Source organism: Nannospalax galili, unplaced genomic scaffold, assembly GCF_000622305.1.
Source record: "Nannospalax galili isolate Female #2095 unplaced genomic scaffold, S.galili_v1.0 scaffold363, whole genome shotgun sequence".
NCBI lineage: Eukaryota > Metazoa > Chordata > Mammalia > Rodentia > Spalacidae > Nannospalax > Nannospalax galili.
The window spans coordinates 3,618,344-3,639,225 of NW_008351176.1; the positions used below are offsets into that span (position 1 = coordinate 3,618,344).

The 20,882-nt window shown below is 47.1% G+C and overlaps 1 protein-coding gene across 3 annotated transcripts in view; it reads left to right on the forward strand.

Moving 5' to 3' along the window:
• The window catches only part of Asic2 (acid sensing ion channel subunit 2), a 1,226,389-nt gene extending 1,206,514 nt beyond the window's left edge, over positions 1-19,875 (forward strand). For all 3 annotated transcript variants that reach the window (XM_008848163.1, XM_008848162.3, XM_029553589.1), the window contains 7 exons: positions 3,014-3,164; positions 5,394-5,450; positions 7,260-7,413; positions 11,432-11,523; positions 15,256-15,335; positions 17,171-17,239; positions 18,912-19,875. In XM_008848163.1, the coding sequence (XP_008846385.1) occupies positions 3,014-3,164; positions 5,394-5,450; positions 7,260-7,413; positions 11,432-11,523; positions 15,256-15,335; positions 17,171-17,239; positions 18,912-19,013 (705 nt within the window). In that variant the 3' untranslated portion in view covers positions 19,014-19,875. The remainder of the gene's footprint in view (positions 1-3,013; positions 3,165-5,393; positions 5,451-7,259; positions 7,414-11,431; positions 11,524-15,255; positions 15,336-17,170; positions 17,240-18,911) is intronic.
• Positions 19,876-20,882: the final 1,007 nt, after the last annotated feature.

The following is a 20,882-nucleotide window of genomic DNA, read 5'->3' on the forward strand; positions in this document are numbered from 1 at the left end:
ATATATATATATGGCACAAACCTTGAATCCAGACCATTTGGAGAATTCTTACAACTCAACAATAAGCATAAAAATAGGAACAGTAGCTAGGCATGGTGGCATACATCTTTAATCCCAGCACTCAGGAGGCAGAGGCAGGTGGATCTCTATGAGTTCAAGGCCAGCCTACTCTATATAGCAAGTTCCAGGCCATCTGGAACTACAGGGAGACCCTGTCTCAAAAGCAAACAAGCAAACAAAAATGAACAGGGGTTTCTTAATGGACAAAAGGCTAATATACATCACAAAAAATAGTATGTGAGTAACCAATAAGCAAATAAATCGTGCTCAGAATAGTCAGTCATCAGAGAGTTACAGAACAGCAACTTGCTACAGCTGAACAAGAATGACCAAAATTAACAAGGTGACAAATTAAAGAGTTGGCATGGATGTGGAGAAAGTACAAACCTCTCATCTACTCCTGGTGGGAATATAAAATAGGAGAACCCCTCTAGATCATAATTGGACCATTTCTTATAAAATTATTCCAGGCATGGTGGCACATGCCTTTAATCCCAGCACTCGGGAGGCAGAGACAGGCGGATCTCTGTGAGTTCAAGGCCAGCCTGGTCTACATAGTGAATTCCAGGACAGCTGGGGCTACAAGGAGACCCTGTCTCAAAAAGACCAAAAAAAAGTATTCCTATATCTAGATTAATATCTCTGGGCCATTCACCCAAGAGAAACTAAAATATATGCCTACAAAATGAATTATAAATACTCAGCAGGGCATGGTGGGTGGTGCACGCCTGTAATCTCACCCCTCGGGAGATAGAAACAGGAGGATCAGGAAGTCAAGATCATCTTTGGCTACAAAGCAAGTTCAAAGCCAGCCTGTGCTACTTGACATCTTGTCTATACATAAATAAATTAAATAAATGCCCATAAGGCCTTTCTCATAATTACCAAAACCTGGAAACAATCCAAGCACCCATCATCAGGTGGATGGATAAACAAACTGAGGTGCATTCATTCAACTACTCAATAAGAAGGAATGAGCTCCTGGTGCACCACCATGTGGACCAACTGCAAAGCTTCATTTTGAGTGAGAGAAGCAGTACAAAAAAAAAAAAAATGCATAGGGCATGCTGTTCTTCATGTAAAATCTGAGAACAAACCAAGCATTAGTAACAGAATTCATGAGAGTGATTGCCAGGGCAGGTGGAAGACTGATTGGGAAGAGACATGAAGGGAATTTCTAGAGTGATGCTCCATGTCTTGATTGACATAGTGGTTATACAGGTGGATGATATACATTTGTCATAACTCAGACTGTGTACTTAAAATGTGTACTCTATGTGCGTGTGTGCATTCATTGTGTGTGTGTGTGTGTGTGTGTGTGTGTGTGTGCCATGATGTGTGTGGGGATCAGAGGATAACATCAGGTGTCAGTCCTCACATTTCACCTTGTTTGAGACAAGGTCTTTTGTTGCTTGCCACCTGGTACACCAAGTTAATTGACCTTTGAACTTCCAGGGCTTCTCTTGTCTCCACGTCCCATCTCACCACAGGAACATTGGGATTATAGATGTGCAATACCATGTCAGGTTTTACATGGGTTCTGGGAATCCAAACTCAGGTACTCACACTTTCATGGGAAGCACTTTACCCACTGAGCCATCTGCCAACCCCAAATTTGTACATTTTATTGTACATTTTTATTCTTCAATTTTAAAAAGGTATAGTGGATGACCACAAGAAAACAGTTTTCCAGACAAGTGGTCAGTCACTTATATGAACTCGCAGCAATCGTGACATCATGCAAAATTCCCATGAAAGCTCTAGTAAGACAAAATCCCAACATAGACAAGGGGAAGGGAGTAAGAAGACCTAACCTAATCTAACCTAAGGAACTTTAGTCAACAAATGGCTGCTGGGAGGGCAGAGACAGTCTCTTTCAAAGATAAGACTCTTGGTAGGTTAACCAAACTCCAGTGGATGGACCCACACTGAAGGACATTTAGGGACACAAATTAGACTCCAAAAGCCTTAATACACACACACACACACACACACACACACACACACACACGAATATAATCGAGTACATTAAATTTGCTGGGGGTAGAGCAGTGGGGGGAAAGCAGATAGAGAAGCAGATCCAAATACCACCAAATTGAATTGTATGAAAATCGAAAAAATCACAAAAATTCAATTAAAAAATGATGTAAAATGCTTGCCTTAGGCTTAATAGCAACAGCAGAGTAGGTGCTTCACAACCATTGATTTTCTCACCTGTTACCACTCTACCTGTCAAGCAAGTGTTAAAGACATTAGAAGATAATCTGTGGTCACTGGACCTCTGAGAATAAGAGTGTCATTGTCCCCAGTGGAGTGTCATCCACAGCATGATCAGGAGCATAAATAACAGTGGCTGTACCTACAGCCACTTCATCTTAATCCTCCTCCCTTGGGGGGTTATACTCCAAGTCTAGATCTGAAGTTCTCATCTCCCCAGCCACGATGGTAGAATTTAGCTGGGTCACAAGATGACAGCGAAGTTAAAAGGCACAACATGGATAAAAGACTCTGAGGATGGGGCTGGAGACATGGCTCAGTGGTTGAGAATTGCTGCTCTTCAGAGGACCAGAATTTGATTCCCAGCACCCAAGGTGGGTGGCTCACAATGGCCTGTAACTCCAGCCCCAGGGGATCCGATGCCCTTTTCTGGCCTCTGCATGCACATGTGTGCACACTCATATATTGACACATACAGACACATAAATAAAAATAAATCTTTTTAAAGGAACTGTGCAGAGAACATTTCTGGAAAGTTTACAGAGATGAGATGGGAAAACCCTTATGGGAGCCAGATGGTGAAAGTCTGCAAGGTCCACCGTGGAGTTTAGGTTGTTGGGGATACTCAATAACTTGCTTGCTGATTGAACAGGTGGACCAGCAAGTAGCTGAGTCTCTTGAGGCTGAGAGAGCATCTTTCATGACTGACTACTGCCCCTTCCTGTCTGTCTTGCAGCTCACATACCTGCCCCCACCGTGGGGTGAGTGCCGGTCCTCAGAGATGGGGCTGGACTTCTTTCCTGTTTACAGCATCACCGCCTGTCGGATTGACTGTGAGACCCGCTACATTGTGGAGAACTGCAACTGCCGCATGGTCCACATGCCAGGTAGGTGACAGGGCCCCTAGGCCTTTGGGATTTCTCACCCTGATGGGAAACACCTCACTCACGCCTTGAGGATCCAAAGGGACATTGTTCTGGGGAGACTATGATATGGTGTGTAACAACCAGAATGCAGATGGAAAGACTTAGTCCAGCAATCAAGGCAGCATCCTAGTATCCAAGAGAATCTAGATGCAGAGATAAGCTCTATCCCTATGTTCCATATGCTTGCCAGCTGTCTGCCACTTTTGCCTCCTCAAGTTCAGTGTCCAGATAACAGGATGCTGTCCATCTTTCCATCCTGATAATGTGCCTGCCTGTTTAAACATCCAGATGTCTATGACTTTCACCCAGATGTTTCCCTTCTTGCATCCAAACGTCTAGCACTCTTTCAAGTGCGACAAAGTCTATTAGTGAACAAATAAATGTGTCTCTGCTGATACTTCCGTTGTCAGACTAATAATGCATGTAGCCATCTCATAAGAGGCAGACAGCATGTCAAAGGCAGAAGTGTGGAATGAGAGCTGTTTTGGGCAAGAGTTTGGTGTGGCGGTGTGGAAGGGTAGCTGGGGCTACAGGAAGGATCTTAACTTCCAATCCAGGCTTCACTCACTGTGCAGTCTGGTACAAGTTACTAACTTTATGTTCTCATTTGCTTGTCTTTAAAACATAAGAATATAAAGATGTCTTGAAAACTACAGAAATCAGTGGTGGTTATATTAATGTATGAGAAGGTAGGATAAAACTCATATCAGCTAAAGACCTACGAGGTGCTGAGAACAGTGCTGCTCTGCTTGACAGGCATCAATTTATGCTTCTGTCCTCATGATTTAAGCTTATTTAATAAAATTCTCATGTTGGATGCTTAGTTTCTCACCAGTTGCTTTTGTTTTAACAGCTTTCAAGTAAGTTTCCTCATCGCTGAGTTCTGAATTATTTCACTGGTCATTAGTAATGTTTTTAGTGATTTAGCATTAGAATTGTTGAAAACTGCCACTGTCCAAAGAGGCTTTATTTAGCAATACTATTAAGGTCACTAACATTAGGAAAGACCATAGGACTTGGCCCAATTAACTTCTGGGGGCCTTGAAATCAGCATCCTTCCCCCAGCTGGGATCAGAAGGTGGCTGGGGAAGGTTAAGAGTACCACAATTCTGTCCCCATTGAAGACTGAGGAGTGTGGGCAACCAGGAATGTGAGGTGACTTACAGAAACCAGAAAGCAAGGACTGTCCCCTCAAGCCTCTAGAAAAGAACACATCTCTCCCAGCACCAGCTAGGCCTGTGACTAACTTCCCACCTACAAAAGCTTTAAATAATAACACTAAAATTACTCTGAGTTTCCTGGAAGACGGAGCAAAATGGGAAACATATCATTTAAAATGTTGTGATTGGAAAGAGAGAAGTGTATCAGCCCTCCAGCTCTAAAAATAAGATTTGGGAGAAAATGGTTCAGAAAAGACGTTTTTGATGGATTGTAGCATTTCACAAAGAAAAAAGGAAAGAGGGAAAATAACGCAAACAAAGAGATCTTGGATTTCTACAAATAAATTCCAGAGAAGACCCGGTACTAGCAAAGGTTTCTTGCCTGATGCTCAGACTGAGCCACCAACTATGAGCTTCCTCCACAAAGCCTGAGCCAAAGGAAAGCAGGCAAAGAAAGGCTGTTATCATCCCACCATGACACAACCCAAGATTGCACCTGTGCAGAATGAAGGGCAGAGCCGTGAGGAGACACAGAGCCACCCCTTACTTACATCGCGGTGGTGTGCTTAGAAGAGCCAGCCTCTGGATGGGGCAGACCCCTTCTCCAAAGCCACCTCATCACCTCCAGTCCTGCTGTCTAGGAAAGCCAGATTCTGAGTCCCACATTTTCTCACTCAGAAGGCCACCATCAGGGTTCAAGGAGATCCCGTGGGCCCAGACTTAGAAGGAGCGTCCCTCCACCCCACCCCACTCAGTCCTGTCCCCAGTTCTCCATACAAGCTACCCTCTCACCCACCAGAGCAACCAGAAATAAGCCAGGGAGGTCTTGTGAGCTTCTCCTCACAGAACAGATCAAAAGTCACCACCAGCTCTGAGGACACTGACCAGTAGCACCCTCCAGACTGTCCCCTGGAAACTGCTGCCTCTGTGGGCACTGGAAGTTGTTCACTAACCAGGCCAGAGAGTGAAGCGCTCCTAGCATGCATGATTCTGTATGTGTGGCTCAACTCTCTGCTTTCCTTCTTTGCAGGGGACGCCCCTTTCTGCACCCCTGAGCAGCACAAGGAGTGTGCAGAGCCTGCCCTCGGTCAGTACTGGAGGGCAGAGGGAGTGGGGGTGAAGATGAGATGGTGGGGTCATGTGGTGGGAACACGAAGGTCAACCATAGAAGAAGCAGGGAGGGAAGAGCACAAAGAGGCCTTGCAGAGTGGAGTTGCTGCGGGGAAGAGGAGAGGGAGAGGAAGAAAGGAGAGGGACAGGAAGGAGCCATGCAGGTGGATGAGGGCTGTAAAAGGGACGGAAGAGAGGAGATGCAAAGGTGGTGATGGAGAGGAGCAGACTTCACAGGGACTGGAGGAGACAGAGATAGAGAGAAGATGGCCAAGGGGCAGGGGGGCAGTTACCTAAAGGAGCTTGGTGAAGCCAACACACACAGACACAGACAGACAGACAGACACACACACACACACATACACACACTCACTCACACACACGAAGGGGCTAAGCTTATTCCAAAGCAACAGCTATTTCCCATGTGGAGTCCAGAGGCGTTGGGAAGGCAGAGAGGGGAGGTCAGAGCTCCCTGCCATGTATGTATACAGAAGGCATAGAGCCCTCTGCCACTGCTGCCTTCTCTGTGTTTTTTCTCCCCCGTTTCCTCCCCACACCTTCTGGGTGTTTGAGGTTCCCCAGCTGGAAAACCAGGAGGGAGGAGGAGTGCACAGACATGACTTGAGGAAAATGTGGAGAGAACTATAAACAATACTCACTCCAGTTCCTTCAGCAGCTGCACTCGGTGGCACTAAGTGGGGGCAAAGCTGGGTTCCTGTTCTAGATGGTTCAAGGAGAGGAAACGGCTTCAGATGTATGCAAAGCTCAGTTTTTCTTTGGAATAAATATAACAAAGCCCAGTTGTGACTTGAAACACTAAGATACATCAAGGAAACAGAGAGAAGGTAGGTGAGAGGGAAGGGAGGATGGAGGAAGTTAGGAAGGGAAGTGCTAAAGGAACCATTATTCTTGTTAAAATGGTAAGGAAAATTTTGGATCCGTGCAATTAAGCATCAAGGTTATTGCAACAGACAAGAGAGAAGATTCAGCTGAGCATGGAGCAGACAGCTGAGAATTCATAGCCAGCAATGAGGGGTCAGGAGATGGGAAAATGCAAAGGAGATGTCAGGAGAGGGGACTGGTGCACTTCACAGGGCTGGGATTCTTGCTGGAGACAGGCCAGGGTGATAGGGTATCAAAATGGGGGTTCTAGCTAAGCTACATTTAGCAGGCTTCCTGCCAAAGCTGGGCTAGGTCATGGAGAAGCTGCTAGAGAATCTGATTGAAGTTTGGTCATGAAGAGTCTGTCAGAGGGCAACAGCCCCTTTGACCATCTGGTCTGCTTGGAAGAAGAGAGGAGAGGGAGAGTTGGATTCCAGCAGGGGTGGGGGATAGGTTGCTCCTGGGAAAGAATTTAAGGATCTTTGCCCATTTGGCACTGTAGCAGGCAGAGGAGGTGCTGTTGGCTATGCTGGAACCCCAATAGGAAAGGACGGAACCCTGGGTTCCAGACACGATGGCCTCCATATTAACTTTCTTGGTGGCCCACTTTGTGGGTCAGAACTCTGGTGCTAGACACAGAGGAGAAAGTTCTGGGAAGTGGAGGGGGCCAGGCCTTCCTTGGAACCATTTCTCTAAAAGTAGCAATGTTCAACAGTTCTGAAAGCACCAGAGGAAAGTACCAGAAAGCAGAAAGAAAAAAGAACAATCTACCACCCAGTCCCCTCTGCAGTTCCCTCCTGGGGCCCAGCACCTCCTCCCAGGTTGCTTCTTAAAGCCTAGAATGCAGCTATGCTGGACAGAGGTCTTGGTCCCTGTGCCTAAGGCCCCCTCCTCTCTCCTCCAGGTCTACTGGCAGAAAAGGACAGTAATTACTGTCTCTGCAGGACGCCCTGCAATCTGACCCGATACAACAAAGAGCTCTCCATGGTGAAGATTCCCAGCAAGACGTCAGCCAAGTACCTGGAGAAGAAATTTAACAAATCAGAAAAATATATCTCGTAAGTTAAGTGGGGAGGAGAGATGGATCTGGAGGAAATTGGGGGCCATAAAGGAAGAGGCAAAAGCAAGCAGTTTGCTCAGTTTAGCAAATATTAATCGAGTACCTGCGGCGTGCCAAACTCAGAAGACAAAGACATAAAGAGCTTGCAGCCTCCTGGGGAGATAAGTGCAGGACTGAATGCCACATAGAGCATGATGTCTGGGAAGATGTTAGCTGTAAGTATGCAGACACTAAGGGAAAGCCATGGCTAACTGCAGTTTATATAAGGTGAGGTCCAGGAAAGCTTGACTTTTTAAAGGATGTGTAGTTCTCCAGTCAGATCCTGATCCTTCTGTTCCCTCTGCCTGCAATGCTTTTCCTGCCACTCTCTAACTAGCTGGTTCCTCATGGCACCTGTCTCCATTTAAGTGGCATCTCCTTAGAAAGTTAGATTGCTATCTCCTCCTGTTATTTTTCTCCATAGGCACTCTAATGTTTTCCTTATAACACTTGCTGCAGTGTGTGACTATGCTGTTAAATCTAAGAATAGATGGGGCTGGAGAGATGGCTCAGTGGTTAAGAGCGCTGGGTGATCTTGCAGAGGACCCAGGTTTGGTTCCTAGTACCCATGTGACAGCTAACAACCCATTGTAACTCCAGTTCCAGAAGATCTGATGCCCTCTTCTGACCTCCACAGGCATTGCACGGCGTGAGTGGCATTGGTTAGTTTAGGAAAGGAGCTGACAGGAGATAGCACATAATTATCCTTCAAGAATTGGGTTTAGAGGATGGAGAAATGGCTCAGCAGTTAAGTGTGCTTGCTGTTCTCTCAGAGGACCGGAGTTCAGATCCCAGCACCCATATTGGACACAAACTCATAAACTCCTGTAATCCCAGTTCCAAGGGATCTAATGCCCCTTCTGGGCTCCACGGGCACCTACACACACACATGTACACAGACACACAGACACATAAATAAAAATAAATCTTTTAAAGAAAGAATTAGGTTTATCAGGAGAACTTCAAGACTGTGATCAGGCCTTGAGATGGGAGAGCATTAGAAAGGAACAACACGATTGGGGTTTTAAAGGGGAAGGGGGCTTCCTTTTTAAACTCGGAGAGGGACTTCATTAACAAGAATATCTTAAAATAAGAGTGAAAAAGATAAAGCTAGAGCCACCATGAGGATGGGGGATGGGGAGACCCAGAAAAAAGAAACTTCAAAGAAATCCCCCAAACATAGGGGATGTCTGACTTTCATAAGTTTTCAGGAAGTCTTACATGTGATTTAGTTTTAGATCACCTACATGATAAAGAGCATAGAGGAGCCAGGTACCATAAATTAGCAGCTGTTAGCCACAGCACAGAATAGTTTAACTGTCCTAAGAACAGAGCTGCAGGGTTGGGGTGGCCTGAGTGCTTCAGGCTGTGGGATCTGGCCTCTTAAGGGTAACCAGTGTCTCCAACGGACAGGCCCATGTTATATCATATGCGTTCCTGCTATGAATCTTCCTTATTACCTGCCTGCCGCTAATCATGATGAGAAGCTCTCTGCTGTCTTATCAAGGGCCACTGAAGCATCTGGCCCAGAACTAAGACTCAAAAAATACCTTTTCACAGAGTAAATGAACAGGAGGAGAGGAATGGCAGGAGGCTCATCACACAGTTGGCACAGGGCACATGAGAGACAAAGGGAAAAGTGGATACCTCATGACAAGAGGGTCTTGAAGGATGAACTGAGGGTGAAGAAGGGTGCAGGGGATATACTTTATATTAGAACAGGGAGACACTGACAGGAGGTCAGTGACCGGCTCAATTTTCATTTTATTATTTATTTGTTTACTCATTCATTTGAGGCAACGCCTCACTGTGTTCAAGAGGTGGCCTCAAACTCGTGATCCTCCTGCTGCAGTTACCAAGTGCTGGGAGTACAGGCCTGGGCCACCATGCCCAGCTCCTCAATTTTGCATTCTATTTATGCATTTGTCTGTATGTTCTTTGACAATTTCACACTTACAGATCATGTGTTTGTGTCATTTCACCCCCTACTCCCTTATTTCACCCCTTCTTACTCCTGCTGAACCCCTTCTTCCCAACAAGTCCCTTTCCTACTTTCATGTGTCTTTTTGCAGTTGTTTTGGTTTTGGGTTTGAAAGATACTTTTGTGACCCGTCAATCTTAATTAGGGTTGCTGGCATCATTACGGATGGCAGTTATTTACCAGAGCATAAGCAAGTCGCCAGTGGCCACACCACTGAAGAAAATGACTCCTCCTCCCCTAGCAGCCATTAGTTGCCAATAGCTCCTTAGGGAGGAGTGGGTCCTTATGAGCTCCCCGCCATCCATGCTGGAATGTTGATGGCCCCAAAGGTCTTGCATGGGTAACCAAAGCCACTGTGAGTTAGTGCAGTGGCCTTGTCACAGCCAGAAGATAGTATTTCACAGTTCTCTTTCCCACCCTTACATTCTTTTCCTTGCCTCTTCCGTGATGCCCCTGAGCCTTGAGGGATGGGAATTGATATAGATTTCCCATTTAGGGATGAACAACTCAACACTTATTCCTTGCACTTTGGCCAGTTAATGAGTCTCTACATTAACTGTCACTTGCTGCAAACAGAAGCTTCTCTAACCAAGGCTGAGAGTAGCACTAATCTATAAGTGTAAATATAAATATTTAGAAGGCAGTTTGACAACATGTCCATTTAGCAAAACAACAGTAGTAGGTTCACCCCTAAGGCTTATAACCTCCCCAGCTATGAGCTTTTGACAAAGTTTACAACAACAGGTATAGATGCTCTCCATAAGCCTTATCCCCATAACAGTCATGCCACTATCGCACCAGTGGACATATCTGGCTTTGTGGGTTGCTATTGTAACTTACGGGATTACAACTGGGTCTTACAACTGGATAAGACCTGTTGACTTTTCTGCCTTGGCAGCCTGCATAGTGCCCTCCAGTACTGTGAAAACTAGCCGGCAGGGAGAAAGCTTTCGGTTCAGTTCCAGCCTGATTTCTCTATGTCCTGCAACCAAAGTATGTGGCGTCTTCAGCAACAGGTCTTACTCTCTAGTTCTGGTAGATAATCAAAAGTAATGGCAATAGCTTCTATCAAATTGTAGTTTTGAATACTGTTCTCCAGTAGAACATTCTGGAATGATAGAGATGTTCTACAATTGTGGTGTCCAATGTGGTGGCCCCTGGCCATGCCTGGCTGTGGGTTATTTGCAATGTAGCTTGTGTGACTAAGGAACTGAATTGTGCTCCTGTTTAATTTGAATCAACCAAACAGTTTCAGAAAGACCCTCCAGGCAGCAGTTGAATGGGGCGCCACATGGGGAAAAGGGAGCCTGTTAGTTGCTGTAAACCAGTCAAGAATCGGTGAGAACTTGATGAGCTCCTGGGCCAGCCCTGTGCTACCAGAGGCTTGCTACTTCCTCCCCGACCCACTCTTTCCTACCAGGAGAGTCGCCAGGCCTCTTCCAGAGACAGCTTCTGCTCAACAGATTTGAAACAAGGGGATTGGAGGGCATGTCAAGTCTTATAGAAGGAGACTAGAATGTAGGAAATGCTAGATCCTGCTGCTTAGCAGACATTCTACAAGCAGGAATGACTTTTGCTGCCAAAATGTATCTCATTAACACACCTCCCTGTAGGAGAGGCACAGAGGGAGCACAGGGCTTCTGCCAGGCGTGGGCCTGTTCCCTGGAAATTCTCCCTAATTCTGGCAACTGACTCAGCAATGCCAGGGCAGGGCCTCCCACCATGAGAGGCTTGTTAGGGATCCCAGAAGGAAAATGCGGACTTTCGGGAGTGGCCAGAGAGAGGCTGCTCAGGAGTTCATCTGGTACAGGCACCCAAACTAAGGACAAGCCTGGTCAGTTTGATGATCAGAGCCTCTGGTCCCGAAGTGAGGGACCTTATTTTAGAGTTCCACCTTTGTGCGCTCCCTGTCCTCCACTTCTCCATCCACCCACAGGAAAACTGGATTAGACATCCTGTGAATGCTGGGGGCTCTAACCATGTTTTCTCTCTGCAGAGAGAACATCCTTGTTCTGGATATATTTTTTGAAGCTCTCAATTACGAGACAATTGAACAAAAGAAGGCATATGAAGTTGCTGCCTTACTTGGTGAGTCGAAGTGTCTGTCACACAAATTTCCACATCTCATGGGGGGTGATGGAGGGAGGAGGGTGAGGAGGTGGGCGGGAGGCAGGCAGACAGATATGTAAGCTGCCTCCGAAGTTAAACTTTTTAATTTACTAATTACTCTATGTGATTGCTCCTACCCTAGAAAGGGAAGAACTCCACCATGGTGGAGACTTCAGATCCAGTTCAATCCTCAATTTAGGCCTCAGTCTCCCTCTCGGTGCAATGGGGAGTGAGCATAAAGGTTTTACAAGGATGTTTGAACCCTGCCCTCTTGGATTCTTCTTAGTCTTCTGTCTCCAGGTTAGAGTTAGTATCCTGGGGCCTGGATGCAGGCAAGAGCAAGGAAGGAGGGGATGTTTAACTTGGGCGGTCCCCAGATATATGCACTGTCAGGTTGCCTGATGGAGCTCTTTCAGGAGAGCAGTGTTGCTACACTGAGAAGCTGAATGTTGCTCCCTGAACCCAGGGTCTTTACCAAAACAAGAAAGAAGAGCTGCCTCTCTCTAGATGGCCACCAACCTCACTGCCATCTCCACACAGGTTTCACATTAGCTGTCCTGGTCTTCATGGAACATAACAGATGGGGAACAGGGAGTTAATTTCAACCTTGTCCCAACCCATCTGGAAACCCACAAGTCCTTTGATAGTGGATGGTCAAAGGACCAGTCCCTCAACCTTCTGCTAGCTCCCACCCACTGTCAAGAAAGGACACAAGGCCTGGGAGTAATGGCTGTTGTCCTTGAGACTGACCCAAGTGACTGCAGCATCCTGGGAGGGGTAGAGATCAGAGCTGACTTTGAATCCAAGGGCTGCTGAATGCAGCATGATCTTCCCTTTACTGAACCTCAGGTCCCTCATCCACAAAACAGGCATCAGAGCACCCGCTGTGTCAGTCACATAATTATCGTGACAAATACCTGAGAAAAATAGCTTAGATGAAGGATCTGTTTTAGATCATGATTTCGGATCCACCTTGGTGGGCGCAGCATGGTGGAGTAAAACAGCTCACATCAAGGCAGCCAAGAAGCAGCCAGGAAGGGGAGGGAGGGAGGGAGTGAGGGAGGGAGGGAGGGAGAGAGGGAGAGAATAAACATTCTGTTTCAGCTCTCTCCTTTTTCCCTTTCATTCCGTCCAAGCCCACAATCTGTAGGATTATGCCTCCCATGTTTAGAGTTGTGCCCCCTTAGTTAATACCCTCTAGAAATGCCCTCATAGACCCACTTAGAGATAGACTTTACTAATCTCTTAGGTGATTTTGATTCCATGAAGTTGACAATCAAAATGAACCATGATACCCACTTTCTGAGTTTACTATGGCAGTGAGATAAAGTCCCTAGCACAGAGAAAGTCCATCAATAGTAGGTTCTGGTACCTGGCTAGTCACCATGCTAGAATGCCAGCCTCACCTGGTATGATCAGGGCCACATGAGCATTTCTACACTTCCTCTAGTTGAGGGACTGGGCCATCCCTCAGTGCCAACTATGTTGAGATGGCTGTCACTTAGGCCTCAGAGGTTATTGTAGCCAAAGACACTGAGCCACAGAGCATAGGTCATACCCTTCCCTCGCCATTGTAGGATCTGACCATCATTTCCTGAAGATAACTTCTTCCTTCTCTAAGAACAATCTCAAATTTGTGCACACATTCTCTCTCTCTCTCCTCTCTGTCTCTCTCTCTGTCTCTCTCTGTCTCTGTCTCTGTCTCTCTCTCTCTCTCTCTCTCTCTCTCTCACACACACACACACACACACACACACATGAAACAAGAAGGGCCTGAGCTCTGAATCTGTCATAACTGTATCAGATATAAGGATGAGTTTGTTCCCAGCATCTTGTTCCCGCCCAGAATAGCCCGCTGAAGAAATTGTGCTGCCATCTGTACCTCCTGTGAGAAAAGTGTGTGCTGCTTACAAACTCTCAGCCATCAGGCCCATCCCAGTCTTTTCTCACCATCACCACACATCCACACATGTGCACATCACTCAACACACACAGTGCACCCACCCCAACATGCACACTGATGCCAACCTACAGGTCCATATATCTGTGGTACTTTAGAACTACCACAAATGCACAGATGCACAGCCCCTCGTGTTCCAACCACACAGCTACAGAGGCATGTCTATGCACACAATACACTTAAGGCAGACATGCTACATGCCTGTATGCCCACAAACTCATCATATATACCTACATGACAGGAACACACCCATACCTACACATGCTATACACACGCAGGCACATTCCATCCACATCCATAAACCACACTCACACACGCATAGACTCAGTGTGCCTAGCATACTGCCTGCACACATACCACACTCGGCACATACTTGTCTATACCACTCTGTCCCAATCATGCTGCACACCAATGCAAATACACACCTCACACCTGACATACATACAGACATACTCAATCCCCAAGAAGCTTGCACTAGAGAAAGCAGTGAGGACGAGAGAAAACAAAAGAAAACCATCTGAAGCACTGCACCAAGCCCCGCTAGGAAGCATCCCCTTCACACCTTCTCTGCTTGTCCACCTGGGAGTGTGGGTTTTGGGCTCCACTCAGGAGAAGTGGGGCTGATCTGCATATCAGAAAGTCCTCAGGCCAAGAGACCAGGCTGGAGTTACTAAGAGGGCTGTGCACCTACCCCCGAGTACTTTTTTCCCATCCCTCTTCCCCAGCCAGCCCTGAGGCTGATGGGCATGGATCAAAGCCAGAAAGGACTCAACAGTTCAGATTTCTCACCACCACTGCCACCATTAAATGTCCTCCAGAGGCAAGGCTACCAAGAAGACCAGGACTTGTCTAAGTTATACAAGTTGGAGGCCCCCCTTGTAGACCCAGAGCTCCAAAGCCCTATGCTCTGCATGCGGCCTCTGGAGCAAAATGCCTTAGCCTTTGGAGTATCTGAACCCTTTGAGAACCTGGTAAGAGACACAGCCTTTTGCTACAGGGTCCGTGTACATATACCTCTTTCCCAGGAAAGTAGTTATCAAGGACCAGTAGGGCTAAGAACCACACAGGGAACTAAAAAGTTCAGACCTCAGACCTAAGGTTTTGATCCTTTAGGCCTAAGGTATGTCTAATCCCCTACCCAGATGACAGTCTCCCAGGAGAGTTTGATGCAGGGGATAGGAAAACAAATCTAGAACAACTTTGACCAATAAAGTCCCTAAATTCCAGAGAATTTTCCTCTAGCAAGAAAGCATAGTAAACATTCACCTTTGAACAAGAGAAAGGAGACATCTCCCATAACCTCATCCCAAGGCTGACAGGTGGCTCCAAGAACCATGCCAAACTGGATGAGTGAGGACTATGTTCCACTGCTTCTGAGACCCGCAGCCACGGTACATGAGTGTGTCTCAGACTAGACTGCACCCCTTTTCAGAACAAGGACCCACATCCTATCTCTGTTACTAAAGCAGAGGCTCCTGAGACCCAGTCAGTATGGTTCTGAGAGTCGTTGAATAACCTCATCCATAAATGGCTAGCTCAGCTCCAATCTTGCTGGCTGCTGACATACTCGGATTTCGGTGTCATGTGTGACGGAAGACCTGTCAGAGGCCTGGCCCTCTTGTGACATGGTCCAGGGTACCCTTGAAGGGGGCATACTCAGGAGCTCTGGCTTCCTAATTCTTCTTCTCTTCACTCTTCCTGAAAGCTCTGTGAGTAAAACCCAATCTCTGGTCTTTTCCCCCCCTCTGCAGGTGACATTGGTGGTCAAATGGGATTGTTTATTGGTGCTAGTATCCTTACAATACTAGAGCTCTTTGATTATATTTATGAGGTAAGATTTGGGGTTTCCCTCAAGGAAATGACCATATGGTGGTACACCCAGACTCCAAACTGAGTACAGCTGAGGCAATGGCCTGGTTCAACCCACACAGAACGTGCTTCTCCTAAGCATGGGGCAGGGGTCTCATGGAGGGGTGGATGTAAAAGAAATGGCAGCCATGGTCCTCTCCTCAGAGAATGGAAAGAGCTATGAGCAGTCTACCCTACATGGACAGAGTGAAAGGATGAGAAGAGGCCAGACTATGGGGAGGCCAGACCTGAGTCCTTCTCACAGCAGGATTGGGGGCTTAGGTTTCATATCACGGGTGAGTTCATATCTATGTGCACACATACACAACATACCTACACATATTACATGTATACATATCAAGCATATACCACACTTAAATATACACGTACCACAAATATACCACACACATTCATACCACATTCACAGAGTTGCATGCCACACTCAACATACCCATGCATACATACCACACACAAGCCTGTTGTTTAAGTGGCCTGTTCTTTTGAGTGGCCTTTCCCTTGAGTGGCCTGTACCCTAAGTAACGTCTCCCATGGCCTAGCTAGTCCTAGGGATGAGACGTTTTCCATCAATCTTCATCATTTCCCAAATGAGGACACTATGGTACCTGCCGCTGCCTCTGCCACTCAGTCTGGGAAGATGTGTTACTCTAGAGTCAGCTGGGGCTAAGCTCTTGAAAGTTCCCCAAACAGCATCAGAGGCCCTGGAACTTGTCAGCACCTGTAGCTCCCCAGCTCCAGGCAGGAATGAGCCTAAATCTGGACTCCTTTGCCCATAGTTAATCCAGGCAGAAAGCCCAGGGCTCAGCCAGATACCTGAAGGAGAACATCTGAGTTAGTGGCCTAACCTGCACCAGGAAACCCAGCTTATGGGCACGTTCATTCCTGCTCTGCCCTGCCCCAGTATTCACTTAGAGACCTTCATGTCCCTGCCCGTGAGATGGCAATTCACATCACACCTGGTATGCCTTGCTGCAACGGGTGGTGGTTCCAAAGATCCTTCAACCACGCCCACGCTACATAGTACCCCAGGATCTCTAATTCTCAGCCTCCCGATTCTGCCTCCCAGGGAAGGCAAAAGACCCCTGGGAATCATGTCAGTCAGGCCCCTGGGCCACTCATGTGCCACTCAGCATGAACGCTCCAACCAAATAAGGTCTTCAAGGCCAGATTCTTGCTCTGCTTTAGTTATTAATTCTCATGAAAAGCTGTACAAAGTTGAGCCATGCCAGCTAGCATAGCTAAGAACTACCCTTTATTACTTGGAATAGAGTGCTATGAACTGGGGCATGCCTTCATCTTGTGAACCATGGAGGTATCAGGCCTGAAAGTGAGTAATGAAGCTGGGTGTGGTGGCACGTACCTGCCATCCCAACACTGGGCAGGAGGATCATGAGTTCCATGCCACCTTGACTCAAAAAACAAAATAATAGCAGTGTTCCCCCAGCCTCAGAGAGGGGTCCTATGCTGCTCCCTAGGACCCATGGGGGTCCAAGCATAACAGCAACCTTCCACTTATCCATACTGTCCATCCATAGGAGAAAGCAGTCTACACAGCAACTCGGGGCCCACCCCCTCTCTCTTCCAAGCTCTGTTTGGAGCAAAAAAATCCCATGTAGACCAAAAAGTGGGGTTGAGCGAGCATGGATCACAATCCATGAGGCAGGGCTCTCACCATGATTTGTCCAGTGCCCCCAGACAGCTGCTGCCTTTGTGGTTCCCCAGTGCAGTTCTGAGGAGGAGTGCCCTTTGACCTTTGCACCGTCCTCCCGCCTGACTGTCCACTTCCTGCCTTTCTTTCAGCTGATCAAAGAGAAGCTATTAGATCTGCTTGGCAAAGAGGAAGACGAAGGGAGTCATGATGAGAACATGGTAAGAGCAGCTCTCCATGGACTGGCTTGTGGAGGCAATGTGAAACCAGACCCAGGGCCAGGAGGGAGGGACCTGACTCTGCATCTCTTTTCATGGCCTGCGACAACCTAACAGTCCCCAAAGCCAAGGACTCCAACTAGGCCACATGCCCAGAGGTCAATGGCTAAGCCATGAGTAGAGCTGAACCCAAGCAGTACTTCCAAGGGTGAGTCCTGCTTGGCCTAGGTCAACTTCTTCAAGCCAGTAGGGTTACTCCCTTCATCCCATAGTCCTACAAGAGAGACTCCACATATGTCTACTTACATATTCTCCAGGGTTGAAAAAGACACAGTATCAGTGGCATCCATTCCATTTGAAGGGAGCACAGTATGAGCTCTCATACATACCACTACTCTTGGTAGTGATACACATTACATCCACTGAATACTGTAGGCCAGCTACAGGTCAGGCATTATCCTATGTGCCTATGCGGGTCATGTCACTGCAGCCACCCTAGAGGAAGGTGTGTCTTTACCCTTATTTTGCATTTGATGCCATTGTATCCTAGAGGCCAGTGTCACACAGCTCTTGGATATCAGAGCTGAATCCTAAGTGCCTCTAACCACTCTCACTCTGCCTTTTGCCTGCAGCCCAAGGCAGCATCCTTCATTTTCACATTACCCATCATTCTCCTTCCACAGCTCAGTCCACTCCTGGGCTCAGGACTTAACTGACTGAGACACTCTGACTTTTCTTGCCTAGTGCTACACCCCAACTCAGCACCTCAGTCTTGTGAGAAGCATGCTCATCAAGTCCCCACTGCCCTGTAAAATCACCAGTCAAAAATGGATCCCAACCCCTTCTACAGTCAGGTTCCTTTTTCTATTCCAAATACTGTCTCACCTGTCTCCCAGGTGAGAAATCTCACTTTGATTCTGTAGACTCCTGCAACCTCTGTTGAACAGTAAGCAGCTTCTGCTAACAAAGAAGACAGCTTGAAGCCGGGCGTGGTGGCGCACGCCTTTAATCCCAGCACTTGGGAGGCAGAGGCAGGCGAATCTTTGAGAGTTCGAGTCCAGCAGCCTGGTCTACATAGTGAGTTCCAGGACAGCTGGGGCTACAGGGAGACACCCTGTCTCGAAAAGACAAAAAAAAAAAGAAGACAGCTTGGAAGGAAAGAACCCAGGCTCTGATCTCAGCTGTCCTGGTTGGATCCTAGGTCCTCTGTGTCTTACCTTTGTGCCTGCCTGAGCATCTGCATAAGATCATTAAGCCTCAGAGGAATGTCATGGCGATTAAGAGAGATCACACTTGCACCTCGTGGACACCAAGTACTCTGAAAGTGGAAATTCCCTTCCCACCTTCTCTCTTTCCTTAGAATGCCTGAGTTGCAGCCTCCCTCCACCTGTTTCACCTCCGCCTCAACTCTATGTCCATCAAATCCCACCAAATCCTAGCACAACCTCCTGACTGGTCCCCCATGCTCCCACCTCTCTCAGCCACCTAAAGATGTAAAGCCATCTCAGCTCCACCCTGCTCAGTCAGGGACCACGACTGTTTCTCTGGGACATTTCACCCTGAAGTTCTGATCAGCTCTGATCTGACTTTTAGAGGTTCCCATTCTGCCTTACAAAGCTTTCCAGTAGATGTATGCTAAATAAATGACCAGCCCCCACCTTCCCTTTCCCTGCAGAGCACCTGTGACACGATGCCAAACCACTCCGAAACCATCAGCCACACTGTGAATATGCCCCTGCAGACAGCTTTGGGCACCCTGGAGGAGATTGCCTGCTGACACCCCTCAGGCGACCCAGCACCTCCAAACAGACCTTAAGGCCCAAGACCCAGGACAGGGGACAGCAAGCTCAGGTGGGATGGCCCCTGATGACAGAAAGAAGCAAGAGCCCCCCTATGCACACATTGCGAACTTCTGCCAAACCTCGCTCCGGTCTGACATGAAACGTCCCCGGGCCCCACTGCGTGTCCCTCATAGGACAGATGAGTCACACTCTGGAACTGTCCAAGAACTAACCTGCCATCACATCTCACTGCCAGATGTACAAAGCACCTGCATGCTCAGACTCTTACGGCACCACCTCCACATCTGTCTTGTATATGGTATTTTTCTGTGCGGTTTCCAGCGCCCACTCCACTGCCCATGCAGTGGGACTAGATTCCAGCCCCAAAGTTACCCTGAGCCCAGCACTGGAATCAAAACTGCACTGTCAAGAGGGAAACTGCAGAACTCTCTATGATGTCTGATCCTTGTGTCGTTGGTGAAGGTTCTTAACCTGCCCACAAACCCATCCCCCAAACTGGCCCATGGGGCTTCGGCACCAAAGGTGACCAGCGCCGACCTCCTTCTTTCCCCAGCACCTATAGAGGTGGCACAGTGGCCTGGGTGACCCTGGTATTCATCTGAAGCCACATTGTTCTTCTCTCCCTGTAACCCAGCTGTACAGTCTGATTTCTTTTTTATTTGGAAAGGGGGGGCACGTTTTCGTTCATCTGTTGGAAATTTGTTTTGCTTTGTTTTCCTTTGTCTTATGGTTTCCAGTTTTGATGTTCTAAGGTTCAGTTTGGTTTTTCCATTTTCTTTGGAGTTTATTTATTTGTGCTTCGAATCACAGTCATATTAAAAGCTGGTCTTGTGGAAATGGCCGCATAATTTCTGACTTTTCTCCTCATCTAGGTCTTCCACAGTAAAGGCTAAGGAAAAGTGCAAATCTACAGATAACGTGTTTTTAAGGTCTCACACAACAACATTTACCTTTTCAAAATGTACATTGTGTATTTTATCCTAGTATCCAAGTATTTTTTTATTTTTTAAACAATGATGGTTAGACTCTTCCCCTCCCTAGGCTCATGCCCTTGATTTTAGGATGATGATAATATCATACCTTTGTAAAGGGAAGATGCAGGACCAATTGATTGCTGGTCTAAGACCTTTTCAGATTCAAAGTGCTATGACCGTTCTACCCCACCACCATTTCTACCAGATCCTTTCACTGTGTATTTTATCCTAATATTTTTTTAAACAGTAGATTACAGCTTTGCCAATGGACTTCATGATCCACTAACAGGGCACAGCCTGTGTTCTGCAGGTTACCGCCCAGTCCTGTCTATGAATTCACACTGGACAGGCCCAGTATGGATTTTCATCTACCACGATCTGACCCTCTCTCAAATCCAGTTCTCTACTTCCATAAAAATGACCTTCCTTGCCCCTTCAGAGGTCACATTTGCAGTACCTTGTTCCCTGTGACACCTAAGAGGGTATCCTGATAGGCTGTGAAGTTGAAAGTGCCTTTGTTGAACACAGGGACATGCCCTTTTGAAGACTCCAAATGACAAATGAGAGCTTCTTATTTTGGACAGAATACCTGTCCTTATGACACCATGATGGTTTCACAGTGACAGTTCATCTAGGCTAAACTTTTCCACATACTAACAATTTCTACTACTCCCAGCCCATCCCCCAGAAGGACACAGATCTGATGTGTCTTGTGTCTTCACCCTAATGCACCAATGCATGGATAGCACAGACCAAAACAGGGGTTCAGGATTCTGATCTCTATGCTGTCTCACTCTCTCCCACAACTCCTCAATACCCATTCCCCCTCCCCAGTGTAATGAATTAAAGAGTCTCACACTAGTAGTTTAC